The 12,226-nt window shown below is 43.4% G+C and overlaps 1 protein-coding gene across 2 annotated transcripts in view; it reads right to left on the minus strand.

The window, feature by feature from the left end:
* nhsl3 (NHS like 3) overlaps positions 1-12,226 on the minus strand; it is a 76,662-nt gene that overhangs the window by 63,420 nt on the left and 1,016 nt on the right. For both annotated transcript variants that reach the window (XM_015955702.3, XM_015955703.3), the window contains exon 2: positions 11,998-12,226. This exon is cut by the window's right edge and continues 169 nt beyond it. In XM_015955702.3, coding sequence (XP_015811188.1) covers positions 11,998-12,226 — 229 coding nt within the window. The remainder of the gene's footprint in view (positions 1-11,997) is intronic.

The following is a 12,226-nucleotide window of genomic DNA, read 5'->3' on the forward strand; positions in this document are numbered from 1 at the left end:
TTTATAAGCTGATAATTAAACTGAAGCAAACATCTTTACTGTGAACTAAATTTACTGTGTATCTTCATTCCTTTTGCCGTCCTTTTTCATATGATTTTTCCTACTGGGAAGTTAGAATTTCCGAGGAGAAAGCGAACGCACCATTAGATGATAACGGTGGCAATGGAAGCTAACATATCAAGCTAACGTTATCTTTAACAGTTTATTTAGCTGCTGGAGCAGATTAAAACGATGATGGATCAAACTTAGATCGTTGTCGCTGGTTTTACCTTCACCCATTCACCCGTCGCATTTAGTAAAGTAAAGCCAAACTTTAGAGCGCGTTCATGTTCTTCTAGTCGGAAATTCGGAGTTCCGAGGAGAAAGCGAACGCACCATTAGCGAAACGGAAGCTAACAAATCAAGGTAACGTTATCTTAAACATTTTATTTACCTACTGGAGCAGATTAAGATGAGGATGTCTCACTTAGATCGTTGTCTGTCGCTAGTTTCATCACCCAGTTACCCATCACATTTAGTGAAGTGGACCCAAGCTTTAGCGTGCGTTCTTCTTTCTACCATGCTTGCTCTGTTTACAACTGGCTCGCAGGGACCGGCGACATAACGCTCTTGCGCATGCGCACCTGTCTTGGCAGTACCGAAACGAGGCACCGTTTGAAATGACGTGAATCGGTGTTCGGTCGGTACTGTGGAATTCGGTCGGTACCTTAAAAAGTACCGAATTCGGTACTCATCCCTACTCAGATGTGAACACAGTTAACCCACCAGGCCGGGTCGACCCAGATGTGAAGGCCCTACATTATTTATATGGACTTTCTGTGTACCGGGACTTCTTTTGAGAAGAGACGACAGTGAGCGCAGATTGGTGATGTACTCCAAGCAGCAACTTCTTCTTCCGGCTCTTGGAGAGTACAGACACTTTTTTCTCCTCTCCCTCCCTCCTTATCCCAAGGCTCTTTATCCTGTCTGTGCACGGCGCTTTTTGCATTTTTTCTGGAAACTGGAAATTATTAAAATGGATCTGGTCAGTTGGTCTCTCAACGTGATTGACAACATTTTTTCAACGATGAGAACGGGAGAAGGGGCTCCCGGATGCCCCTCTGGGACAGAGCCAGCTGGGTATATCATGGACTCCTGGAAACAGTGGAACCTGATCTGCCTCCCTCAACTGTCTGTAGAGGATTCTGAAGACGTCTGGATATTTGTGGTTTTGGTGTTGGGATTCCTGCTGTTTGGCCTGAGCGGTTACCTGGCTTACCGGAAAATTAACGAGCTTTCGAGGAATATTGGCTCAATGCCGGAGCTCAGCGATGGAATGCATCGCACTGTGACTGCACAAACTCATATAATTGTCGAGATGAGTCATAAGCTTGGAACTTTGGCTGAGATTCAGGCTCTGACCCAGAAGGTGGATTCCATCAAGGACAGAGTTGTGGACGGATCAGCACAGATTGGGATAGATTAATTACGCCATTATTGGATCTAGAGGGGTTGGTGACCAACAGAACTCTAACGCAGAGAGGAAATTATCTCTGTCTGTCCCAAAACAATCCTTATCTGAATATGGTGCCCTTGGAGCGTGTAAGGCTGAAGTAAAAATGCGGCTGTCGCTATGGAAACTCTTTCTCCCTATCCCAGCCTGGGCGGGACTGTGACCGGTGAAGGCCGTGGAACCGTATCTAGGAGTCATTGTGCCCTCTAACCCATTATCTCCCTCCCCTGTCCAAACGGAGGTGAAACACGCTGCTCTGCGGCTGCATGCACCGAAGTGAGAGTCCCAACCCTACCTCCCCACCTAGTGGACACTTATGTTGTGTAATGTCTGAAGTCTGTGAGCATTTCTGTCTGAGGTGTTTTTTTGCATAGCAAAGCTACCCTCTCTGGTGAGGGTAACTCTGAAGTGCCTTTTTTCCCTCCCCCCGACTCAATCCTCATATAAACCCTCTTGATCTATTACGGTAGGGCGACTCGGGTTGCGAATGACCACAGTCACCAATTCTTGTCGTGTGTGTATGTATGTATGTTTGATCTCAGAATTGTATGTACTGAAACTCTAATTTCCCTCTGGGATTAATACAGTATTATTGAATTGAATTGAATTGAATTGATTGGTGATGCGCTCCGAGCAGCTGCGTCCTGCCCACGGCCACAGCAACATGCTAAAAGTTGCGTCGCCAAAAGGATCTGATTAACTCGCGATCGGTCATATTCATATTCTCTTGCCATTTATCCCCACAACACCTTTTTAACTATACAAAGCAATGATTTATAAGCATGCAATATTTATATATTTGATACAATTCAGATCACCTACAAAACTCAGTGCCACACCCAGGGCCGTGTCAAGGTATTTGGGGCCCAAGGCAAAACAGACTTGGAGAGTAATAAAAGTTTTTAAAGTCAAGCAAGTTAAAATCTAGTTTAGTAATAAGTCTTTACTTTAAATTGTTATAAATGTAAAAACAAAACATATTAATGAAACAAAGAGTGTTTCATGTGATCAGAACTGAATTCCTGGGTGACCCTGATCCTTTTATATGCAGAGGAATTTTTTTTAAGTCAGGAAGTGAAAGCACACAGCTGGATCGGGTAAACAGAGTTCAATAGGTGTTTCTGTTGCAACCCAATACTTTTATCTTTACCCCACTAGATGCACCAATTGTGACGTCTAGGATGGCAATTAAACTGATTGGATCAACAGATTTCCCAGCATGCTTTGTTATTTTGTAAATGTTAAAAAGAAAAAAAAATAATCATGAGGAAGTTGATTCATGGGACTTTGGGTTGGACTCTCCAACTTCTGGTGATGAGGTCACTAAGGTGGTCAAGAAACTCCTTGGTGGCAATGGAGATCCTCCCAGAGTTCCTTAAGGCTCTGGATGTTGTACGGCTGTGTTGGTTGATGCGGCTCTGCAGTATCGCGTGAACATCGGGGACAGTTCCACTAGATTGGCAGATGGGGTTGTGGTCCCTCTATTTAAAAGTGCTAATGTGTAAGTGCTGGCTAGGGAACACCTTGGGAATCCCCCAGAGGAGCTGGCCCAAGTAGCTGGGGAGAGGGGAGTCTGGGCCTCTCAGCTTTGGCTGCTGCCCCTGCAACCCAACTCCGGACAAGCGGCTGAAAATGGATGGATGGATGGATGGATGAATTATGATTCAGTTTTACTGGTAGAAAATATAACATCACATAAAATGCTAATACTGAAGAAAATAGGGGAAGGTTGAGGGAGGGCTTGCACCATGACCGAAAGAGACAGAGTTGACTGATATAGATATCAGGCAGTTCCATTACAATGGGATAATAGTAATATCACATAATTAAAGGGATACAGGGCAGCTTTTCTTGTTTAAGCGCCCCCTAGTTTTCGTAAATAAATCTCTGTGGTTAAACCAAAAGTGAAACTTATCTCCTTGCTGTGCGTTCGTCTTTTTAACACCTTAATACAACAGCTGAAATGTCTCTTCAGCCTTCATTAGTTTCTACAGGAGCGGTTCATCACTAAATCAAACAAATCAGCTGTGTTTACTGTTTAAAACACGCAGGAAACATGCTGGAAGCAGACTGCAGCTCCACCATGACAGCTCAGCTCCACTCCAAAATTGCAAGTCCAGTATTCTGACCACTAGGGGCAGTGTGGTCTTAGTGACATTTGACTAACCCTGTAGAGAGTCATTTTAGCACATTCTGACGTAAGAAAATGTTTCAAAGTATCCATTCAGGCCCGGCGTCAAGGCCGGGCCTGGGCGGGCCCGGCCCGCCCATTTGCCGATCTGGCCCGCCCAGGACAGATTACAGCACCGCGTGCAAATGTATTGGCTCAAGACGATCAACAGAGGGCACTCTAGGTTACTAATCTACAGTTTTAGATGCAGTAGAAGAAGACGCTTTGGTACAGTAGCTTGCTAAAATGGATATCAGAGCTTGGTTTAGCAAACAGAAAAACAATGCTAGCACAAGCAGGGATGATGCATCATCAAAACGGCCAGTGCAGCCAGAAGTTGCAGCTACAAGCGCTTCTGTTCCTCCTCTCTCCGTGCCTCTAGCACAGTCTCAGCAGGCAATTGCACCACCGAGTGGCAGCAGCACCAACATAAATCGCTGTTCAGATGACCTCGGGGTGGATAAGCATAATCAGGTGCGCCTGGAAGATTATCCAGTTCGACTTTTCTCTGGGAAAAAACACAGTTTTTCTTCATCATGGTACCAAAATAGAACATGGTTGTAGTATTCAGTGAAAACAGATGCAGCATACTGTTTCCCCTGCAGACGATTTAGTTCTCATTCCTCATCAAACTCTTTGTTACCATTTTGAATTCAGGGGTGTCTGCTGTCCTTTTGATTCAAATGTTTTAAAACGCATATTAAAGTTGAAACTGTTTTTGAACCATCTTAATTACAGGGGTGTCTGTTCTCTTTTTAGAAAGAAAACACTCTAGATTTTCTAAATCTCGTTTAGAAGACCTAGTTTACACTTCTTACCAGCTGGTTGCGGTAACGCACCAAGTCAATGTTTACCAAGAAGAAGAAGCACAAAGCCAAGAAGTAGCATGCTAACCTGATGCTAACTAGTATTCGTGATGTAAACATTATGAGAAATACGTGCAAAAAGAAGAATTTACTAAGGTATCAAGCTGCAGGGCAGGATTTGGAAGAAGACTTGTGGACTAAGTACTTTATTGGAGAACATTAACTGGACGTTGGGATTGTTTTCAGATGGTGACTCTGTGGTGCGCAGGCGCAGCTAAGAACGGTGAGTTGCAAGTATTGGTTCAGTAAAATTGGTTACTTTGTCTTAAGTTTTGATTGCATCTTTAATTGGCATATATAATCGGAATAAAACAATGAAGAATCTTAGCTTTTCAGTTAGTTATGTAGAACAAGTTGGTGACGCAAAACGACGGATTTGACCCGGAAGTATATGTATGTAACGTCCACCAGACAGATTATAAACATGAAAAAGGGGTTGAAAAAAACACGGTTTACTGGACCCCCCCAGAAAAACCCACTGCCCCTCCAGGTGAAGTCCTCTGGCGCCGGGTCTGTATCCATTTAAGATGAATTTGCAACAATGAGCGCTGGAAAATTGTTTAAAAACTCTATTTATAGTGGTGAGGGCTCACATGGGTCAGTTGCACAACTAAACTATCAATCATGTCTGATGGGCCAACCAAAGAAATAACAACAAAAAGAAGAAGGCCTGGCCAGCCCAGAACTACCATCGGCATACCTGATGGCCAGCAATAAGCAAAATCAATTCAAAGCCATTTGGACAAGCACTTTTTGAGTATTTTGTAGTGTATATAAGATTATGGGGAAAAGTGAACTCTTAACCTTTTCTCTTACTTTATAGTTTATAATCTTACATGAAACGTAACCTAAACGACAACTCTATTGTTGCCTTGTGATGTCCTCCTCACAGGGTTGTTGCCCGGGAGACGTTTAGCTCACCGCTGCGGCTTCACGGCCCGCGGTGATGGATGAGGATTGGAGGTATCTGCTTACCCAGGTAAAATTACCTCGTCTGTGTGTGTGTGTGTGTGTTTGTGTGGTGAATGATAGTTGCTGAGGACACAGCGAGGTTGCATTAAACTTTCACAGTCCTCCCTGCGCACCTCTCTTTACCCTCCACTCACAGGCCTTCATCCTGTCACACTGTATTAAAGTGGCTCTGAGTTGTGGCCTGTAATAAAGCTAAAGCTGTATACAATGTTCAGTGTGTAATGAGACGTTTGCTCCCCGGTTACTCTGCCAGCTCTGTAATCTATATTACAGTTGGTGAATCTACACACCCTGGTTGTGTTTGTCATGCGGCAGCCACACACACACACACACACACACACACACACACACACACACACACAGATTTACACATGCAGAGACACAATGGCTGCACACATGGACGCTCACATGGAATCCAAGGGAAAATGACCCCATATCGTAAAGATGTGCTGCGCTGAACAGGGCAGGGAGAAACCCTGATCGGTGTGTGGAGGTGATGTTATGAACGTCGGTGCTGGCTTGGCGCCACCCTAAGCTCAGCATTATGCCACTAACACACACGATACAGGGTAGCGCCTGATCACACGCCCTCACATAGAGAAATAAGCACACACGACTGTAAACACACACTGATTACACGGCGAGGACCTACACACCCACTGAGAAGCAAAACAAACAAAAATATGCAAAGAAAAAAACCTAGAAAGAGAAGTGTGTGTGTGTGTGTGTGTGTGTGTGTGTGTGTGTGTGTGTGTGTGCGCTGCGGGTCACTCTAATTAAAAAACCACTGAGAGAGTTTCTAACAGTCGTCTTTAGGCTGAATGGCCCTTTGTGAGTTACTGTAATCTCTCCTCTGCATCACATACCTCTGGACACAACCTGGCATCCGGGATGCAAACTAACAGGGACTTCACAAAGACACACACGCACACGCACACGCACACGCACGCACACACACACACACGCACACGCACACGCACACACACACACATACACACACACACGTACACACACACACACGTACACACACACACACACACACACACACACACACACACACACACAACAGTAATCGCTGCAGGAAGATGCCTAAATTCCATTTTGTGTCTTCCTCATCTTTATTCCTTTTGCTATAAAAGATGTGTAACACATTTCTCACTCATGGGATAAGAAACGTTTATTCAACTCTGTATATATTCAACTGTTGCTCAATTAAGTTTTGCCAAAATTTAGCTTCTGGCAAGTCATTTCTCATAAAAACTCACTCTTTTAAAACCCCATTTCTTCAGCAAGCTCACAGGAAGCTGTTGCCTCCCTCCAGCAGTCAACAGCTGAGTCGTAGAGGACATGCTGGACAGGTCTCCAGTCCATCCTAGGGACTTCCAGAGACAAAGCACTCTCACTCACACCAGACAATTTAAGGTCACCGATCATTCTAACATGCATGTTCTTGGTTTGAGGGAGGAAGCCAGAGAACACAGATAATACCCCAGTAGCATGAGGGAAAACATGCTAACTCTGCGCAACAAAGCTTCTCTCAGGATTCAAACCAGTAATCTTCCCACTGTGAGACAACAGTGCCACCATGCAGCCCTCTCCTGAGAACGTTGATCTGAAAAACCTGTAAGCTGTACTTAACCTGAGTTTTACTTTTGATAAACTCCACAACGCCCTGGCTTATTCATTTATGTAATAAAATCATAAGTATTCTTGTCAAAATGCAGACGTAAAGGATGAAAACAGCAGGAGATCCACAAACAGGACAAGTTCTGCACATTTACAAAACAGATTTCTTTCAGATGCAAACTTGTCATTTTGAGTGATGACATTAAAAACTTGTATGCTAATAATCTCACCAGTATTACTGCCACATAAAACATCTAGTGTTGATCTTATTGAAAACAAACCTAACCTGTTTTAGGTTAACCTGGAGCCACTGACGGTCAAACAGACTAGGTACACGTCTAGAGGAGATCAGGCTTTCTTGGTCTTGGCTCCTTCTCTGTGGAATGAGCTTCCATCTGATAGGAAACTCTCACCATCACTGCAGGATTTGAAGATTCGTTTGAAGACTCATTTTTATCGTTTGGCTTTTATGTGACTTGGTTTTATGTTTTATTGCTGCGTTTGCATTTTGTACATAGTTTTTATGTCTGTGTTGCTTTTATCTCCTTTTTATTGCTCTTCGTGTTTTTTGTGTACTTTATGTTCCTGCAAAGTCAGTGGAAGGCGCTGTATAAATAAAGATTGCTTGATTGATTCAAGTCTGCAGTTTGACCCAAGGGCCGCAGGCTTGAGATGACCACGAGGTAAACCCCGCAGCCAATGGCTCAATGTCGTTGCGGGTGACCTCTAACAATTCGAAGTTGCCGTAGCGAATGCAGAGCAGCTGGCACAAAACCGCCAGCGCTGGAAACAACTGGTACACCTGGTACCAGGCTCCTTCGCAGGAGTCTTGATGATGGTGATGACGATTGATTCTTTGGTTTCCTGAAGACGTTTCACTTCTCATCCAAGGAGTTTTGTTAATTCGGACTGAAATATGAATTTAAGTTAGACCCTGGGTCCTCCATTCATTATGATTAAAAAAAGAAAAAAAGATAAAATGACCCGCACTTGTATAGCGCCTCTCAGAGTAAGGACTCCAAAGTGCTTTACACTATAGTGTATCATTCATTCATTCACACTCTGATGGTGATGAGCTACGATGCCCTGTGGCGCACTGACAGAGGCAAGGCTGCCGAGCACTGGCGCTACCAGTCCCTCCGACCACCACCAGCAGGCAAGGTGGGTTGAGTGTCTTGCCCTGGGACACAACAGCAGAATTCTCTGTCCGGAGCCGGGATCAAACCTGCAACCTTCCGATTACTGGACAACCCGCTCAACTTGTTGAGCTACTTCTGCCCTAAATGTATGCACTTGTGCATTTTCCAGCAGAACACCAAAGTATCATCTGTATCACATTTACTAAGAAGTTATGTCAGAAAGTGTTAGCTTGGCAAGCTATCCTACATATGTGAATATGCAGCCAAGTTACGACCCAAAGAGAGAGCTCAGTCGTGGGGCAGAGTCAGCAGTTGTCTTCCAAACTGTCTCCACATGCTATTGAACAACTAACAAAGTGACGTACTCACCACGACGAATGTCAGTCAGCAGGATAGTCCGCTGTACACTGTCGAATAAGACGCAAATACATCCTTTATTTATTAAAGGACTTAAGTACCTCTATCTGCTCTTCACGCAAAGAAAAGCCCACTTCGACATAGTCCAAAATTGATGCCAAAGTCATTTCAAACAAGCTGCAGCCATCTTTGTTGTTTAGTTACCGGGTATGTTGCATAAACATTCTGCCCACCAAACCAATAGAGCACTGTGATTGGCCCACCAAACCAATAGAGCACTATAGCACTGTAATTGGCCTATCAAACCAATAGAGCACTGTGATTTGCCAACTAAACCAATAGAGCTCTGTGATTGGTCCAAAGAAAAACCCCAATTGAGCACTATGATTGGCCAACTAAACCAATGGAGCACTGTGATTGGTCCAACAAACCGATAGAGCACTGTGATTGGCCATCTAAACCAGTAGAACACTGTGATTGGCCAACTAAACCGATAGAGCACTGTGATTGGCCAACTAAACCAGTAGAACACTGTGATTGGCCAACTAAACCAATAGAGCACTGTGGTTGGCCAACTAAACCAATAGAGCACTGTGATTGGCCAACTAAACCAATAGAGCACTGTGATTGGTCCGACAAACTGACAGAGCACTGTGATTGGCCAACTAAACCAATAGAGCACTGTGATTGGTCCACAAACCAATAGAGCACTGTGATTGGTCCAACAAACCAATAGAGCACTGTGATTGTCCCACATAACCAATAGAGAGCTGTGATTGGCCAACTAAACCAATGGAGCACTGTGATTGGTCCAACAAACCAAGAGAGCACTGTGATTGGTCCAACAAACCAAGAGAGCACTGTGATTGGCCAACTAAACCAATAGAGCACTGTGCTTGGCCCACCTAACCAACAGAGCGCTGTGATTGGCCAACTAAACCAATGGAGCACTGTGATTGGTCCAACAAACCAATAGAGCACTGTGATTGGCCAACTAAACCAATAGAGCACTGTGATTTGCCCACCTAACCAATAGAGCGCTGTGATTGGCCAACTAAACCAATAGAGCACTGTGATTGGTCCAACAAACCAATAGAGCACTGTGATTGGCCAACTAAACCAATAGAGCACTGTGATTGGTCCGACAAACTGACAGAGCACTGTGATTGGCCAACTAAATGAATAGAGCATTGTGATTGGCCCACCTAACCAATAGAGTGCTGTGATTGGCCAACTAAACCAATGGAGCACTGGGATTGGTCCAACAAACCAATAGAGCACTGTGATTGGCCAACAAACCAATTGAGCACTGGGATTGGCAGGTCACAAGACTGTTTGGGCCTGCTGAGGCTCCTATGGAGCGTGGCTAGATCAACCAGCAACTCGTTTAGCCTCTGCTACAGTTTGTCTAGATTTCTAGCCTAAGAATATGTCTCATTTGTGTCTAAATTAGTTTTCATATTAGCTCCAAATTTTGTCGCATTCACAATACAGACTAGCTCTTTTGTATTTGTGACTATTTGGAGTTAATATTTATCGCAATTTTTTCAAACATTAAAAAAAATCCAGCAAAAAAAAAAAAAAAAAGAACAAGACCCGATGACTCACAAAGAAACCAAGAGCCTCTATGAATGTTTTGCGACATTTAGGAAACTCACTCAGGAATGTTGTTTGCAACAGTTGCAACCCAGGAAGATGTTGGCTTTTACAGTAAATAGATTCAAAAATGAAGAGATGTTTTGATCATACACTTTAAAGATCTTCATGTCAGATGAGTTAAACCTCTAAATAAGTGAAATGTGGCTTCATAACTGCAAAGGGCCTGTGCTTATCTGGCCTGCCTGCAATCCAGAAGATCCACTGAGAGTGTTTGGTTCATTATGAAGCCTACAGTGGAAGCCCAGTCAGACGGTGTGTCATTGCACTAAAGCTTATTGTCTATTTATTTGTGTCTGTCAAGGTTTAAACAAATTACAGGCTTATTTTTATGTTTTATTTAAGAAAACATAGTTTTTTTCATGGTTTCAGACTAGATGTACACCCATCTGGTTTGTCTCAAGTTACAAAAGTCAAGTTCTGTCAAATAAAAACGGCAACTTTCCATTATGGGGGCTTTAAATAGAATAAACAGATGTTCCAGCTGGGAGTTTTAAATCTGTCGCTTATCATGTTTTAACAGTGATCTTTTTCTGTCCTGGAAAAAAACTAAACACAACATGCTGTGAAAAAATACGATTCCCACACATTCTCAGAGCCTTTGACCACATCCTCTGCTGGGAAGTTGTTACAACTGTTAGTTAATTCTAAGTCTCCATGAGCATGAAAGAGAAACATAGATGTTCCCTTATTTTGGTCAAAAACAGTAGAAAGAGTGCTAAAAAACATGGCTGATGCAACTTTTTCTAACACACACACACACACACACACACGCACGCACACACACACACACACACACACACAATGACAAAAGAGAAAGGGATGGGTTTAGAGATGGAGCAAAAACAGGAAGTAGGGGTTGTGGGTAATCTCCGAGCTGCTGACCAAGCGAACGCGTCAGTAAACAGAGAAGAGGATTAGAATTCTGAATCTGATCACTATCGACCAAAATCTAGATGTTCAAACTGATGCCTTCATGGTGAATAATAACTCTCTCCAAGTTTCTCATCAAAGCATTCATCAGATCAACAAAGCACATCAAAGATCTTTGCACGGGGGCGATACCGTGTAACCATAGCAACAACATCAACACCGTATTGCTGGAGGTGCAAACATGCCGGTCACCGTACACGTGAAGGATGGAGATGACATCAGCATACGCTGATGCTTCATTGGCTCGGGATAAAACGGTTTATGCAGTCGTTGATGAAAAGGCTATGCTTGTGTAATAGACTGCAAAAAACAATGTCTAAGAAAGTTTTTAAAAAGTGTTAATTTTATACATTTTATCTTATTTTTGGTTTAAAAAGAAAAACTATTTTGTCTAAACAAAAAATTGCTTCACTTCAAATGAGGTAAATATGATCCCAATGTTTTTGTTTTGAGTAAAAAATGAGCTAGATCTGACCGAAGAATTAAATAATTTGTGCATCAATGTCACTCCGCTATGTTCCCACTCCTCCTCTGACTGTCTAGCAAACATTCTAGCAATGCACTGTGGGAAACACATGTCATCCGTTCATTTTGGATCAATCGCTTCATTAAATGTTATAAAAAGAGTCTCAGCCATGTTGGGGATGGATGCATCTCATATGAGCTTAGATGGACTGAAGATGAACTGAAGCAAATGCCTTAAAACTTTGAGCTCAAAGACACATTCTCATTTCTATCTTGAATTTCCGTTTGCAGGTTTTATTGTAGGAGCTGAAACTCACAGACCTTTTGCAGCATCGTGGTTCTGAAGTCCCAGTTTAATCTCTGTCACACCAGCAGGATCCCGGTTCAGTCCTTTACCACTAGTCTTCTTCCTCCGGCTCCCTCTCAACCAGCTGAAGGCCTGTCCCAGGGAACTTGTCGGCTTCCTCTGCCCACGCTGAGCTTTAGCCTCCTTGGCTAAGATCTCAGAGATGTCCCTGGGCACCAGGTCTCCTGTAGACTTCCTCCGGGA

This window comes from Nothobranchius furzeri, chromosome 11 (genome assembly GCF_043380555.1).
Source record: "Nothobranchius furzeri strain GRZ-AD chromosome 11, NfurGRZ-RIMD1, whole genome shotgun sequence".
NCBI classification, from domain to species: Eukaryota; Metazoa; Chordata; class Actinopteri; order Cyprinodontiformes; family Nothobranchiidae; genus Nothobranchius; species Nothobranchius furzeri.